The sequence below is a fragment of the Mustela erminea genome, chromosome 12 (genome assembly GCF_009829155.1).
Source record: "Mustela erminea isolate mMusErm1 chromosome 12, mMusErm1.Pri, whole genome shotgun sequence".
Classification (NCBI taxonomy): domain Eukaryota; kingdom Metazoa; phylum Chordata; class Mammalia; order Carnivora; family Mustelidae; genus Mustela; species Mustela erminea.
Genome location: NC_045625.1, coordinates 11481425 through 11497344, shown reverse-complemented (window position 1 = coordinate 11497344; position 15920 = coordinate 11481425). Strand labels below are relative to the sequence as shown.

Genomic DNA, 15920 nt, shown 5'->3' with positions numbered 1-15920 from the left:
ACCCACAGAACTTCCCGAATAGCCTATTCTCTTTCTTAAAGAAAGAAAGAGAGGGAGGGAGGGAGAGAGGGAGAAGAAAACACATACACAATCTAAGTGAACTTCTTAGCAATGTTACATAAAAAAATAATGATGGGATAAGATCCAATCCTTCAGAGAATTTCGTCCCAATCAACAATTATAAGCAGTCTACCTGCTAAGTGAAAAGTTCCATACGTTCAATATGGCAGACGACCTGACTTGAATGAGACAGCTCTACACCTACTGCTGACATGACGTAAGTACCAGAACAGCAGGCAGAAGGAGGGCATCTTTTCCCATCTCCCTCAAGCCATGTGGTGAAATGGAAAGAATATAAGCTCTAGAACTGCAAACACCTACATTCAAATCTCTGCTCTGCTGTTTGCTATGTCTCAGACTGAGCTAGTTGCCTTCTCTCATTAAACCTTAGTTCCCTCACCTAGGAAATGGAAAGCACTTCTACTTGAGGAAACACTGTGAAGATTAAAAAACAAGTAATGAAATCATACACGGCAAAGTATCTGTTGTATAGTAAGCTCTGGATAAATAAGTTTCCCTTTTTCTCTTTTTACACTTCTGTAGACCCTCGCTGGATCCCACACACCGAGTTCAAGAAACGCTGTTACTGCTAGGCTACACCCCAGTGAGGGAGTCTCTCCGCAGCCTTCTTCCTCTCCTGTCACACCCTCCCACCCTCCACCTCCCGCTGAATGCACCCCGCTCGCACATGTGCACTCCTCAATCTGTGGAGTATTTATTAGCTTCCTCATTGTCAAAACACGTCCCCTCAACCAAATGTAATATTCCTCCTCTGTCACCTCCCTCCAGGATGCCTCCAGTCACTGAGCAGATTCCAGGAGAAAACCTGGACTCTGTGATATTCTGTAGCTTCTCTTCTTCTGAACGTCCATGCACACCCATCTTACACCTATGTTATGTTTCCAGGGATCGCGTTAACCCTGGAGAAGAAAATACATGCTGTTCTTCAAAGTCTGGTCCCGACGAGGAGGCAGACCTCTTACAGGCTATACTCTACCTGGAGCTATGTAGCCAGGAGCAGCTGTAGCCCCAACAAAAGCTCCCCTTGTTAGAGTTCCTCTTCCTCTGCCCCGAACAGCTTGGACTGCTGCAGATACAGCTGTATTCACAACACCCTTTGCCTGTTAAAAATAACAGATTTTCATTACTGAGAGAAATAAGAACCAACATCCCACCATCCCTCTAATGCACAACCTATATGAGAAACTTGAGCCTGTAGATGAGTCAGTGAGTCATCTATGACCTTGAACCTTTAATTTATCATCTGTAAAATAAAAACGACACCTACTTTACAGAGCTGTTCTGAAGAACATTCGGGCACATAAAAGTATGCAAATAACTTCTCCTTTCACTTAAGGGTTACTCAGAAAGAGTTCATTTTCTACACACAAATTTCAGTAGTCAAATTACATCTGTTGTATTTCAGGCCTAACTCAAGTAATCACAGACACTTGATACCCAGGTCTAAAATCCACTGAATTCTCCTCCCAGAGACAAAAACTACAGAACCAACCACCAAGAATTATCTGTGAACCTGAGTGGAGTTTAAAAAAAAACAGAACTATGAAGGAAGACCAAAAATGAAAACTCCCAGAAAAGTCATGTGATTTGTGTCTACATCTTCTGCTCTACGTGTATGTGCGTATGTGTACAGACCTGTACCAATCATTAGATAAACACTGCCTCTAAAGTGCCCTCTTGCTCTAAAATGCCATGGGACTCTGGTAAAATCATAAATCTCTATGTCTGTCAGAGTCTACCACTAATTATACAATGAGGATAATGAGATCCTCTTTGTTTTACTTCAGAGGAGAAAAGGCCATTGAGAAAACAGCAAACTCTGAACAGCAGACTAGAGAAGGATAAACGGAACAGAGAGCTGCTAAAACATCCCTTTCCAAAACGTAAATTTTAAGAAAACCAAGAACACCTAGTTTTCAATGAAATGTTATATTTATTTTTTTAATATAAAGACACAACAGGGGCATGTGGGTGGCTCAGTCATGAAGTGTCTGCCTTCGGCTCAGGTCATGATCCCAGGGTCTTGGGATCGAGCCCCGTAGTGGGCTCCCCACTCTGCGGGAAGCCTGCTTCTCCCTCTCCCACTGTCCCTTTGCTTGTGTTCCCTCTCTCATTGTCTGTCTCTCTCTGTCAAAAAAATAAACAAAATCTTTAAAAAAAAAAAAAAGACACAACAAAAACTCAAAAAACTACCACAATTCCCTCCTATAACCAAGGTGCAGAGCCTCAGAGCTCACAGTGGAATAAAGTCAACGGCATCTCGAACCGCTTAAACATTCAGAGCATACACACATTTATCTCGTGCTGAAAAGCCATCATCTTTTATTTCTCATGAGAACACCTCTACCACCAGCATAACTGGGGAGAAGACAGTTTCAAGGTCAAATGGATCATGCACAGGGAACAGCCATTTTTCTGTTTGGCTCGGGGGAGAAAATGCAACCCACACATCCAAAATAGACTGCCTCCTGGCTGTCAAGCATATTGAACACAAGAGTTTTAGAGCTTCTAGTATGGAAAATTTCTAAAAATGGGTGAACCTCATGTAGAAAAATTTTTTTTTTTTAAACACAGTTTAGTCCAAATAGTCAGGAAGTAACAATCTGGTGGGAGCCAAGTGACTTCACACAAATCAAACTCATGTCTACTAGAACCAAACTTAACTAGTACCTAGTAAGTATTTGCACTCGCTTTCTAAACTCTAACATTAACTGACCCAATACAAGATGTAACTCATGGTAAAAAACACTAAAACAAACAAGGCAACAATTATCTTTCTACTAATTTAGCACATTTCCTGGAAGGTTTTAGGGAAATAAACCAATTCTTCTCTCTCCGAATGTGTATCAGGGCAATTTAAACGCTTTATTTGTATTTCATCTCAATAAAAGTTATCCTTGGTTATATTTTGAATCCTAGAATGTAAGCAATGTTTATTACAATAAGTACAAGACAAGACAAATGTCTAAGATGGCTATAATACGCAACAGAATGCCCACGGTCTTTGGAAGGAGAAGAACCAGTTAGCTGTGGCACTACGGGCGGCGTCTGCATCTCTTCAGGCCTCATATCCTCATCTATAAAACAAGATCAACTCTAGCCAGAGTTGCACTCAGCTTATGTAAAAGAAACTAAACAAACTGTTTCGTTCAGAATCTTAAGTAATCTTCCTCCATTAGTCTAAACATTTTTAACCCACTCATTTCCACCACATCCTCCATTCAGACATTATTGCCCCAGCACTCTCCACCGGGGAGAGAACTATCTTATATTTAACAATGTATCTCTTTTGCCCTCATAATCAAGCACATAGTATACGACTAGAAAATATTTTTGAATGCATAAATGAATGAAGACTCTGTTGTCCAAAAGCATGTAATTAGGAGCCCATCTTTCCTAAAGACTTTCTACAGTCCTGGGCCTTCAGCAGGACTGACCTGTCCATGTCAGGAATGAACAGAAGCTGTATCAGGCGAAGTTTTACTGTGGCACCCCCAAAGAAAAACACAAAATAAGTAATGCAAAAGGACAAAACTGGAAAGGAAATGGAAGTGCATCTTCAGACTCTGATGAAAGTGAGCCCCTACACTCTCGGCAGTTTCCCTAAACAGATACTAACACCTCATTACAAGTCCAGATCCCTCAAGGCTCGACCTGACCAAGAGTGACTGGAAGGCCCCAAATAATGCTAATACCTTCTTTTTAATATATAATTTGCCTATGAAGACCACAGAACAGGGAATATTACAGTATTCATGATCTAACCCAAAGAAACCCAAAGTAGTCAGGAAGTAACAATCTGGTGGGAGCAGAGTGAGTCCACACAAATCAAGCTCATGTCTACTAGAACCAAACGCAAAGAAAAGGCCAAATGCAAGAAAAAGAAACAACTTCAGGAAAAGCTAAAGTGGCACCAAGAACAGAAAAGGAAATTTAATTTTGGTAACTCATACCTGAGGGATAATCTTCTTTTTCTTATTATTTGCTGCATTGGGTCCAGAAAACAGCTTCTCCAGGGCAGCTAAAGCTGCACTTGCCTTTGCCACTTTCTTATTTGGACCTGCACCTCTGAATTTCTGTCCATCTACTTCTACCTAAAATCAAGAACAAATCTCTGCAATTATCCCATGCAATTCCTCTGTGTAGTTTTAATTTAAATGTATCACAACACAGAAAACACCAAAAGTCAAATAGTGCCACAAGAATTAACTCAGACTCAAACTTTTTTACATATAACCAAGGACAGCCTATGTCTGTGAGGGAAAGCACGGTGGGCTTGAATGTAGATACACACCTCCATTACAAAGCGTTTGTCATGGCTTCCACCAGTCTCCGAGATGAGTTCATACTTAAGACCTCTTCTTTTTTCATTGAGCTCCATGACAGGATTTTTGCCACTTGCTGTGAGGATAGGGCCCTGAGTTCTGACCTAAAAGGAGGTTCAACCAAGTAAGATTTTAAAGTATTAAATTTCTTATTGATATAATTATACTATGTTTTGCTTGAAAAGAGGCTCAAAAATTACACTTTAAGCATTTATAGATTAGGATGTGATCACCTCTACATACAAAATGACAAAATATCGTTAAAGGTATAGAAACTCCGTAAGCAACAAACATGGCAGTCAGTCATCCAGCCAGCCTGCCCCTAAAGCCAGGCAGTCTCAATACTGTTCAAGAGCAATGTGGCCTCGCCATTACATGGTACTCTAGGATCTGCTCCGTGGTGTTCATGATCTAAGAATAAAACTTTAAAGGACTAACAAAGTGGACAAACAGTTGAGATTCACCTGACACCTGAGTATTCACTGATTTTCATCTTGAGGGTTATGAAGAAATAACTCAGTTTGGGAAATGGGAAAAAAGTGTTCCTACACAGCTCTCAGTTCTCTCAAAAGAGACTTACGGGCACCTAAGGTAAAAACAGTAGGCTACAGACTCTGGATTCTGAAATTTAAAAATAAGAATAAAAACAGTCACTCCTTGCTCAAAGGAGCTAAAGTATAGTGGGAGGGACAGACATAATCACTGTAAAACAGTGTATTTTATAGAACAGATGTATGTTATGGAAACAGAGAAGCAGCACTCATTTTCTAGGGCAATCAGGATAGTTTTCCTGGAAGTGACATTCAAATCTGAGCTTAAACCTTAAAGAGGTGGAAACTAAGGAGAAGGGCAATCTTGACAGAAGAAATAGCCATGGAAAGGCCCAACAGAAGAAAAGAACATCTGTTCGGGCAATGGCAAGAAGCACAGTTTGGCTGTATAAGGGAGTGAGCACAGGAAGGTAGGACCTGTCTAGAAATGCCCTTGATGGCGCCAATTCATAAAGGACTTTGCATGCCATGCAAATGAGCTTTGCCTTTGTATGAATTATGGGAAGCCACAGAGGGACTTTAATCTAGAAAATTCAGGGTTAGATTTGTGTTATAGAAAAGTCATGACAGGAGTGGCAGAAAGAACTGACTAGAAGAAGGATTAAGACTAGAGTAACGGAAAAAAAAAAGGAATTCATCTGAGAGTGTGAAGCCTCAAATGACGAGAGAGTGCAGCACCAAAAATAAAAACAAACCACAAAATACTGCACCTATAATTTGGAGAAAGGAGAGACCCAAAGATTGAGCACTTTTTGAGGTCAGAGATCATGTTTTTAATTCTACCATAGCAAGTGCTCAAGAAATGTCGTACAAAGAAATGAATGCCCTAGGGGCACCTGGGTGGCTCAGTCAGTGGTTAAGTGGCTGCCTTCAGCTCCAGTCCTGATCCCAGAGTCCTGGGATGGAGCTCCCCGCTCAGCTGGAAGTCTCCCTCTCCCTCTGCCCCTCCCCCCATGCCCATGCTCTATCTCTCTCCCCCCCAAATAAATAAATAAAATCTTAAAAAAAAAAAAGAAAGAAAGAAAGAAATGTCCCAAACAATTATTATGTATACAAACCCAATGGACAGCAAGATTCTCTTAAACTATTCTAATGCTGATTTGATAAGTGGTTAATGCTGTAGAAATGAAACACTGGACAACTTTGCAAGACAAATTTAATAAACATGCCTAGGTCTTCTGCAATTAAAAAAAAAAACTCACTTCTTGAAGAGTTATTGTAATCTACATTTTTTAAAATTTCAAAGCAAATTTCTAGTCTTCATCTTTAAAAGGTAATGAGTAATTTGTGAAACTAGGTCTATGGTAATCACTCTCTGCTTTCCAAATCTGAAATCACTTTTATAAAAATGAGTCAAGACATACAAACATTTGCATTTTAATATTTTAATTTTAAATGAAGAATAAGGGGTTTCTTTCCCCCAACCTCCATGCCATTACTACATTACCTAGAAACGAAGCATACGTGTATTCCTACCAAAGGCACCAGACATGCACATGGCTGCTATCAGTGCCGCCTACACTGCTCTCTCTCTCTCCCTAATTCCCCTGAACTTAACAGTCTCAGCTCATAATTAATGAGCTCTTTCTTCTCTAAGTATTTGTAACACTGCCAGAAAAATACCTTGCCCTGCCTGTGACTATCACCTGTGAATGACTGGTGAAAAGCCACCTGAAAAGCCAGGTGCCAGGGCTCCTCCACAGTATCCCATGAAAAGTCAGACGAGGGCATCTGGGTGGCTCAGTGGGTTGAGCCTCTACCTTCTGCTCAGGACATGATCTCAGGGTCCAGGGATCGAGCCCCACATTGGGCTCTCTGCTCAGCAGGGAGCCTGCTTCCCCCTCTCTCTCTGCCTGCCCTCTCTGCCTACTTGTGATCACTCTCTCTGAATAAATAAATAAATAAAATCTTTAAAAAAAAAAAAAAAAGTCAGACGAGGCTTCCATAGGCCTCAGCCTCCATCTTTCCCCACACACTGGCCCACCTGGCACCTCTCAAACCTGTACTTTCACAGTCCCAGGTCATCAGACCTCCTATTCCTTTGACCCCAAATGCCTTCTTTCCACCTCTTTTCTGCATAGCAAAATCCTACACATCACCTAAAACTTCACTCACATTTTACTCCCTTTGATTTACAAGTGTCTGGGTTTCCTGATCAATTCTTCTTTTGAGATTTCTACATTATTATGTTCACTTTGCCGTCACAGTACTTATCACATTACACTGTAATTAGCTATGGAGATCTCCGTTGTGCTTCCAGCCTGAGAACGTTTTAAGGCTCTGGACGCAATTTCTGCAGCATCTGGCAGTAGCAGGCACTACAAAAGGTTTATAGACTGAAAATATTACGGCCCACTAAGTGTTTGATAAATACTCATTCCCACAAATGAAAAAGAAAATTTTTTAATTTAATGTAACCTCTTGCTGTTACTTTAGAGCAGAATGTGGTAAATAAGGGCTCCACGAATTCCCAGAACAGCCGTCTAGTCAGTACTTAGATTTCTGCCCCCATTCTATTATCTGTGGCAATAAGCTCATTTGTTAGAACTTACTCAGAGTCTGAGGAACATCCTAGATCAGGCTATGCCTTCCTCAAGGCTAGATCGGCTCCATGATGACCCACTGCCTCCCAGAGCTCGGCACAAACTTCAAATAATCCTAAATTCCCTCTGCTAGACCTTCTGGTTTTTCACTGTTTAGTTATTGTTGATACATTTTAACTGTGAAATAAATACTGGAAGGAACTTCCATGGCCAGCAAAAGGAAAATGCTAGTTAAATACATTCATGTGTTGTGTACTATACAGTTATGTTAACAGGTTTTTTAAAGTTAAGTGGAAAAAAAAAAAAAAAAAAGATGTAAAACTGCATGACTGCCCCCCCCCAAAAAAAGGCTAGATAAAAATAAACCAAAATATTAATAATGGCTGTCTCTGGAATATTTACATCTGTATAAGCTTTTGATTTTCTTCTTTACACTTTTCCACATCTCTCAAATTTCCTACAATCTAAATACACTCCATTTTTTTCTAAGGAAAAAAATACATATAAATATACCTCTAAGGTACTGGAGGTTTCAGTTGTAGAATTTCCAGTATTATTGCTTGAGTTTGAAGACACTGTTTCATTTTTGCCTTCATTATCTGATTTTTCATCGGAACTCATACATTCAATATCTGCGTCAAAGCCCGTTGGGTATCCCATTGCTTGTAACACCTGTACAAATTACAGTAAGACTCAGTTTTACTCAAACATCAGAAACCACAGAGAAGGGATGAAATACTGAATATAAGTTTCAAATCCATAACATCTGAATGCAAGAGCGAGGGGTGCTAAACCTACAAAATCCTTGTAAACTAAGTTTACCTACTGAAGGTTCACCACAGAGAATGGGAAAACATCCTCAGAGTAATAAGGTTTAAGTTAAGGATTAGAGAAATGCAAACCTGAGGCTACTACTGGGTCATTTAATTTGAAGGCTGGGGATAGAGAAACAGAATAGCCACTTTCAACCAAGGAGGTGAGGGGAAAAGTAAAATAACATAATGAAAAAGTACAATGGACTATAAAGGAAAAGACCTGGCAGTCTAATCCTGCATTTCTCCTCTGGTCCTTAATTTTCCAATCTGGGAAACAGGAAGACTGATTAGCTGACCTCTAAATTCTATGATTCGATCCATAAGGGGAAATCAGCACAGAAAGGGAATCAAGAAGTCTTCATATTGGAACCAGTTTGCCTGTTAATTATATAATATCTGAAGCTTTCTACTACTGACCTCCTTGCTTTCAGTTTTAACCATAAACAATATTTGAAAGAAAGGATTCAGTCTCGATATTTATTTGCTATACTAGGTGAAGCAGGAACAATATTAGGCTTGTATTTCCAACCCTGCCCCTCAAGGCCTAGGTACATTATGGCTTCCTCCAATGTCCATTCTTCTTCTTCTTCTTCTTCTTTTTTTTAAAGATTTATTTATTTATTTATTTGGCAGAGAGAGAGAGAGAGATATCACAAGTACGCAGAGAGGCAGACAAAGAGAGAGGGGAAAGCAGGCTCCCTGCTGAGCAGAGAGTCCGATGCAGGTCTCAATCCCAGGACCCTTACATCATGACCTGAGCTGAAGGCAGCGGCCTACCCCACTTGAGCCACCCAGGCATCCTAATGTCCATTCTTCTTATATTACTATTTAATGCCTGGCATTTCTTATTTTTTTTTAAATAAAGTTTTCTGAAGAGTGTGTGTGTGTGTGTGTGTGTGTGTGTGTGTCTGGGGGCATGCACGTGCCCATGCGCAAACACACATGTAAGCATGGCTTTTAGTATCTCCTGCCAGGTTATACAGCTTTTTAGAGGTTTACAAGAAAATACATTCTAGCATTTTTAAAAGCCTCTTTCAAATAGGCTAATATTGCACTGTCAGTTACTAATTTAAAGGTTTATATCAAAACATATGGATAGGTTCCTAAACATCTCTGTATTTGTTTTCAGCTTTTGACTAATGTTTTACATGCTAGAGTGTAAAAGCAATGTCATATTTCTTTACTATTCCAACTATACTTAGTGTCTCAAAAAACAGTTATGATAGTCCCACAAATGAGAGACCAGGCAACCCAAACTTTCACAAGCAATGGCATCTTCTATAATGGATTCTGCCAATATAAATAAAATAGTACATTAGTAAAAAAATGGACATAAGTAGAACTTTGAACCAAGAGAATTTGAAATTAATTCACCCAATTCATAAGGAAACTCTGGCATTCTGTTGAACATTTCAAATCGTAAGTCAATTCTTTGTAATCACTTGGAAGAAAGCCAAGAACCTCTTTTCAATATTTTAAGTTTTAGAAGTTCTCAGGTAGTACGATAAAACCAAGTATATCAGTATCATTCGGCTTATCCTCATCAATATTTTATAAAGAAAACACCTCCACTGTATGAGTCCTATAAATATGCTCTCCCTGAAAAATCCCATCTCTGAAAGAACAGTTATCAGTTTGGAATGAACACTAGCTAATACAGGCTAAAAGTCAAGAGCCACAAATAAATTTGATTTGTTTATTCCAATAAAAACTAAAGACATGCAGCTTTTCCAAATTTAACATAGACAGTTACAATTAGTTTAAGGTGACTTACTTAACACCACTTCTCCCTGTGCTTTTCTCACGTATCATATTCATTTATTTGTTATTGTAGCAACATACTTCACTACACTATAATTTATAAAACTGATGGATAATCTCAAGGGATACACTGTATTTGCAATACTGACCAACTAACAAAAAATGTCAAATTACATCATTTTTCTATTATTAGCTAGTATATGCTACAAACGTTTAAAAAAATAATAATAAAAAGTAATGAGTTCTCAGACCTCTAAAACCGAAGTTTGCTTGGAATCAATACAGAAGTCAAAAAATTGATACATTAAGTGAGCTTCACGTGTCTGGTGAAAAAATCAAATCTAATAAATCAATTGGGCTGAAAAATCACAAGATTATTCCTGGAAACAAGGTGACTGGGAAATCAGTTAACAATACCTCTTTTTCCCCCCTAGAAGGTGGTTAAGGCTGGGAAAGCTGATAACCTCAAAGACTACAGGACAAAAGTGAAAAGAAAACACATGAAAACAAACTGTACTCTATGGCTCTCCACTCAAAAGAAAGTCCTAGAGTTCCTGGATGGTGGAGAGCTGAGGGCTACAGGAACCTCTCCCAAAGAGCCTCCACTCCCTGCCCTCTTCTAGCTGACCTTTTCTCCACGATGACTACGATTCTTTTCATGGAATATGGCTGATTAGGTTCTTTGTGAGGGACTATTGGAAAAAAACACTGGAAGAGGAAATCAAAGACTGGCAACAGATCTTCATCACTTCAGGGTGTCTGCAGCTGGCTGGCCAGGCTCCTGTGACAGGAACCACTTTTTCGTATTTTGTTTTCATTTGATTCTCCGATATAATTTGTCATGACAGGTACAGACTCCTGCCAAGCTTACTTAGTAGTAAGAAATCTAAGGATTTTTATCTAGCAGGATCTACTTTCATAAACACATATTAGATATAAAACACTCTCAAATTCATTTGTAAAAGAGAGCTTGAAACTTGTATATAAATGGCAAGTTGGCAATATACATATATGCCTGACATATATGTGTGTGTATGTGTGTATGTATGTGTATGTGTGTATATATATATATATATAAAATATTCTATATAATAGAAAGCCCAATACCTTTTTAGTGAATTAATGGATCATTCAAATATGCCCTTTTCTTAATCTAGAAATTTCATTCTGGAATGTATCCTTAATTGTTTCCTTGGTTTTTTTAACGTAAACTCTACACCCAACATGGGGCTTGAACTCACAACCCCATGATCACTAGTCGCATGTTCTACCAATAGAGCCAGCCAGGTGCTCCTAGACTATATCTTAAGGGATAATTAGACTAGTTTAAATTTAAAGATATAAAGCACCAACTGGAAGCATCTAAATCTAAAATCATCAGTTACATTACAGTAGATTGAAAATAAACATCAGGCCATCACTAAAAAGGAGAACAAACTTTGCGATAACTATTTAAAAAACTCATATTCTTAGATGAACAAAAATAATATTTGTTTTAATTATATATTTTGTATACACACTATGTAGGTCCCACCACTCCTTATCTAAAAGTCTCGGGGCCAGATTGTTTTGGGAATTCATAGTTTTTCAGAGTTTAGAAAGCTAATACAAAATATTTACTATATATTTTCTGAATCCCCAATTGAGTTCAGATGCTATCCCATGTTTGTGCAAAGGAACATATAAAATATTCACACTAAATGGAATAATGAAGACTAAAAGTAGTTCTACATCAATTCAGGTCAGATTTTCCCATCAAGTGAGTTTTCATCAAACCTCGGAAATTATTTTTCATTTTCAGCGCATTCTGGGTTTTGGAACTGCAGATTAAAAAAGGTGGGGGTGCTTGGGAAAAATACATGCTAAAATGTTAACAGTAGTTATGAGAACAAATAGCATCTAAGTCCTGTCATATTACAAAATCTGCTATTCTTAGTTCCCAAATTTTACTGAATTGCAAGTTGATGTGAGGCCACCAGCTTACATTAAAGGCAATAACCCACAAATGGTCAATGCATCACATATGATGTTAAAGGATGTCACTGCAATCCTCTTTTATGAAGACCCACTCAAGGAGAATACCCACATGACCTCTACACCAAAACAACTATGATTCCTATAATCAACTATTCTTATGTCTGTTCTTATGCCACTGTGAAGGGATATTTCACAAGTTTTTTGAGTCAGATCCTAGAGAACTGAGATTTGAATTTGTGACTCAGTCTCAGCATACATTACAGCTAAGTTATTGAACTGTATTTTTAGCTTTATTCCTGGATTCATTTTTTCTGCCTCATTTTAAACTCATACTATTTCATCATACTTGAAGCGCCCCTTTTATAAACAAGATACAACATAAATAGTATGTTGTTTTATATGTTTACAGATTAGTTATTATTTTCCTACACTGTGCACTTATTACTACCTGCCTTATCATTTATTCATTTGCATATTTGTTGTCTGTCTCCAATCCTTTCCACACTAGAATGCAGGCTCTAGGAGGCCAAGGGGTTTGTTTTATTCACTACTGTATCCTTAGAATCTAGGATAATGTTCACATCTATGTTAATAATCCTTATAAAATGGAATGATCATGAAAACAGACCAATTCTATCTTATGCTATACTGTTACATAACAGAACTTTTCTTAAATTAAAATTGATCTTTGACATTTCTACATCTGTCTGTAAGAGAGCAAGTATACTAAAAATTCCAGGATTTAGGGACTTTCTACAAACCTATAAACAACCATGATTGGCTGGTTTAATCCGGGACTGTATTCCCTATAGAAATACTCTGAAATACAGTAAAAGCACCAAACGCATGAAGATAATAATTAAATTTATTTATGACCAGAAAAGTCTGCAAACAGCAAAATATTCAATGAATAGTAAAATGTCTAAACAAATAATAGTATATCCATATCACGTTAATCATACAGCCATTAAAAATTATTTGTGAAGATTCTAATAATATGAGAAAACACTGATGTCACAGTAAATGAAAAAAAAATCAGAGGATAAATTATATATACTGTCAGCTCAACCTAAACAAACATCCTATATGTAAATATTAATGATCTGGCCCATGGTTTTTGTCTTTACTTTTCTCTGCATTTCCCAAATTCTATATAATCAATACATATTATTTCATAACCAAAAAAAAATTTTTATAATCTAGAGGTGACAAAAATCTTCAAATCATTATCATTAAAATCTTTAAAAATTCTGTTATTTTCAAAAAATAAGCACCTTATTTACAACATAAGATAACAAAATCCTGCTAAATAAAAGCAATACTGTACCTTCACTGCTACATGAAGTTTTGCTGTTTTCTTGGATGGTCCTGAGGCTTCATATGTTGTGCCGTCCACATCTACAGACATTGTGAAGACTGGGGCGTGGACAGGGCCAGACTGAGACAAGAGCTTATACTGAAGCCCAGGCCTGATCTGATTTAGTCTCATTAGTGCGTTCATAAGGTCTATTGCTTTACTATCCAGAACTGTTTAAAACAAAACAAAAATAAGGTAAGAAATTAAACCATTTTGATTTTAATCTTTGCATCTGTAGATTCTAAGTGACCACTACAAATTCACCAGGCTTTAAAAAACAAGAATTTGAAAACACATACATAAATTATTTTCACTTCATAGGTAATTGTAAAATCACTTTAATTATACTAACATTTCATTGTACAAGTGATATGAACTACTATAGCATCAATTTTCGTTTGTCAATACTAATATATCTGAAGCAATGAAGCCTGAAAAGAAAATAAAGTTATCTAATCATCAATCTCTTAGGTAAGATATAGTCTTAAAACTCCAATTCAAATTAAATTTGTCACTTTGTAATTTTTATCTTTCTATCTGAGACTACAGATCTTTTCACTTCTCTAAGAAGAAAGGTTTTATGTACTTTTTCGTAAGTTTCGTTTCATCTTCTTATTGGGATCTTTATCATCCCCTAATCCATCTTCAAATGGCCTCTTCAGAGCTGAAGACCCAGCACCTAAAAAAATTATGAGAGATTATCAGTCAAAACAATGTGTGTACTTACTCTGCCAAATGTAGCTAATATGTTCAGGAAGGAAAATCTTAGGAATAAACAAACACCACAGTATTTTCACTGATAAATTACCACATATATAATTTTATAATAGCAAAAATTCTTTTTTTTTAAAAGATTTTATTTATTTGAGAGAGATTTATTGAGAGAGATCACAAGCAGGCAGAGAAGCAGGCAGAGAGGCAGGCAGAGAGAGAGGAGGAAGCAGGCTCCCTGCTGAGCAGAGAGCCCGATGCAGGGCTCGATCCCAGGACTCCGAGTTCATGACCTGAGCCGAAGGCAGCGGCTTAACCCACTGAGCCGCCCAGGCGCCCCTATAATAGCAAAAATTCTTAAATGAATCTCTATGAAATAATTTAATACTATCCCTTTATATCAGTATTTATTTTCCTATTTATTCACATGTACTGATAAATATTTGCACAAATATCTTTGGATTTTTTTACACCTGTATATGCATGAACAGGAAAAAATCTAGAAAGATATATATCAAAATGTTAAAGGCAGTTATCTCAGGGAAAGGACTTATTTTTATTTATGTCTTTTCAGATATGTCTGTAATTTATTATTTGTATAAATTTTTAAGCCCACATATTAACATCTTATTCTTTGGGGACTCTAATTCTCATACTACAAACCATCCTTTTGTCTGCCTACTCAAATCCTACTCAAGATTTTATTTACATAATCAAAGTAATGTGGTACTGGCACAAAAATAAACACACAGATCAATGGAACAAAATAGAAAGAAAACCCAGAAATAAACCTATACCTATATGCTCAATTAATCTTCAACAAAGCAGGAAAGAATACAGAATGGGAAAAGGACAGTTTCTTCAACAAATCGTGTTGGGAAAACCGAACAGCCACACCAAAAAAAAGAAACTGGACCACTTTTTTACACCATACATAAAAACAAAATTCAAAATGGATTAAAGACATAAATGTGAGACCTTAAACCATAAAACCCTAGAAGAGAACACAGACAATAACCTCTTTGACACTGGCCACAGCAACTTTCTCCTAGATATGTCTCCTGAGACAAGGGAAACAAAAACAAAAATGAACTATTGGGATTACATTAAAATAAAAAGCTTCTGCACAGCAAAAGAAACAACAAAACTAAAAGGCAACCTATGGAATGGGAGAAGATATTTGCAAATGACCTATCCAATAAAGGGTTAGTATTGAAAATATATGAAGAATTAACACAATTCAACACTCAAAAACCAAACAATCCAATTTAAAAATGGACAGGGCTGCCTGATTGGTTCAGTCCGTGGAGCATGTGACTCAGTCTCAGAGCTGTGAGATCAAGCACCACAGTGGGTGTAGAGATTACTCTTAAAAAATAAAAAAAACAGAAAAACAAAAACCAACAGTGGACAGAAGACATTTCTCCAAAGAACACATACAGATGGCTAACAAACACATGAAAAGACGCTCAACAGCACCAGTCATTGGGGAAATGCAAATCAAAGCTACGATGAGCTACCACCATACAGTATGGCTAAAATAAAAAAACACAAGAAACAACAAGTGTTGGTGAGGATGTGGAGAAAAAGGAACCCTCTGCACCACTGGTGGGAATGCAAACTCATGCAGCCACCACGGAAAACAGTATGGAGGTTCTTCAAAAAGTTATAAATATAAAACTACTCTCTGATCCAGCAATCATGTTACCCAAAGAATACAAAAACACTAATTCAAAGGGATAGAAGCACCCTGATGTTTACAGCAGCCTGATTCACAACAGCTAAAAGACATGGAAGCA

At 37.5% G+C, this 15920-nt stretch overlaps 1 protein-coding gene across 4 annotated transcripts in view; it reads right to left on the bottom strand.

Annotated features, from left to right (window-relative positions):
- STRBP (spermatid perinuclear RNA binding protein) overlaps positions 1-15920 on the bottom strand; it is a 143944-nt gene that overhangs the window by 21789 nt on the left and 106235 nt on the right. For all 4 annotated transcript variants that reach the window (XR_004277245.1, XM_032306363.1, XM_032306360.1 and 1 more), the window contains exons 11-16: positions 13997-14089; positions 13381-13580; positions 8014-8172; positions 4376-4510; positions 4035-4175; positions 1058-1181 (exon numbers count right to left, since the gene is read on the bottom strand). Coding sequence is in view for 3 of the 4 variants with exons in the window: in XM_032306363.1 (XP_032162254.1) it covers positions 1058-1181; positions 4035-4175; positions 4376-4510; positions 8014-8172; positions 13381-13580; positions 13997-14089 (852 nt within the window). In the remaining variant the exon portion in view is untranslated. The remainder of the gene's footprint in view (positions 1-1057; positions 1182-4034; positions 4176-4375; positions 4511-8013; positions 8173-13380; positions 13581-13996; positions 14090-15920) is intronic.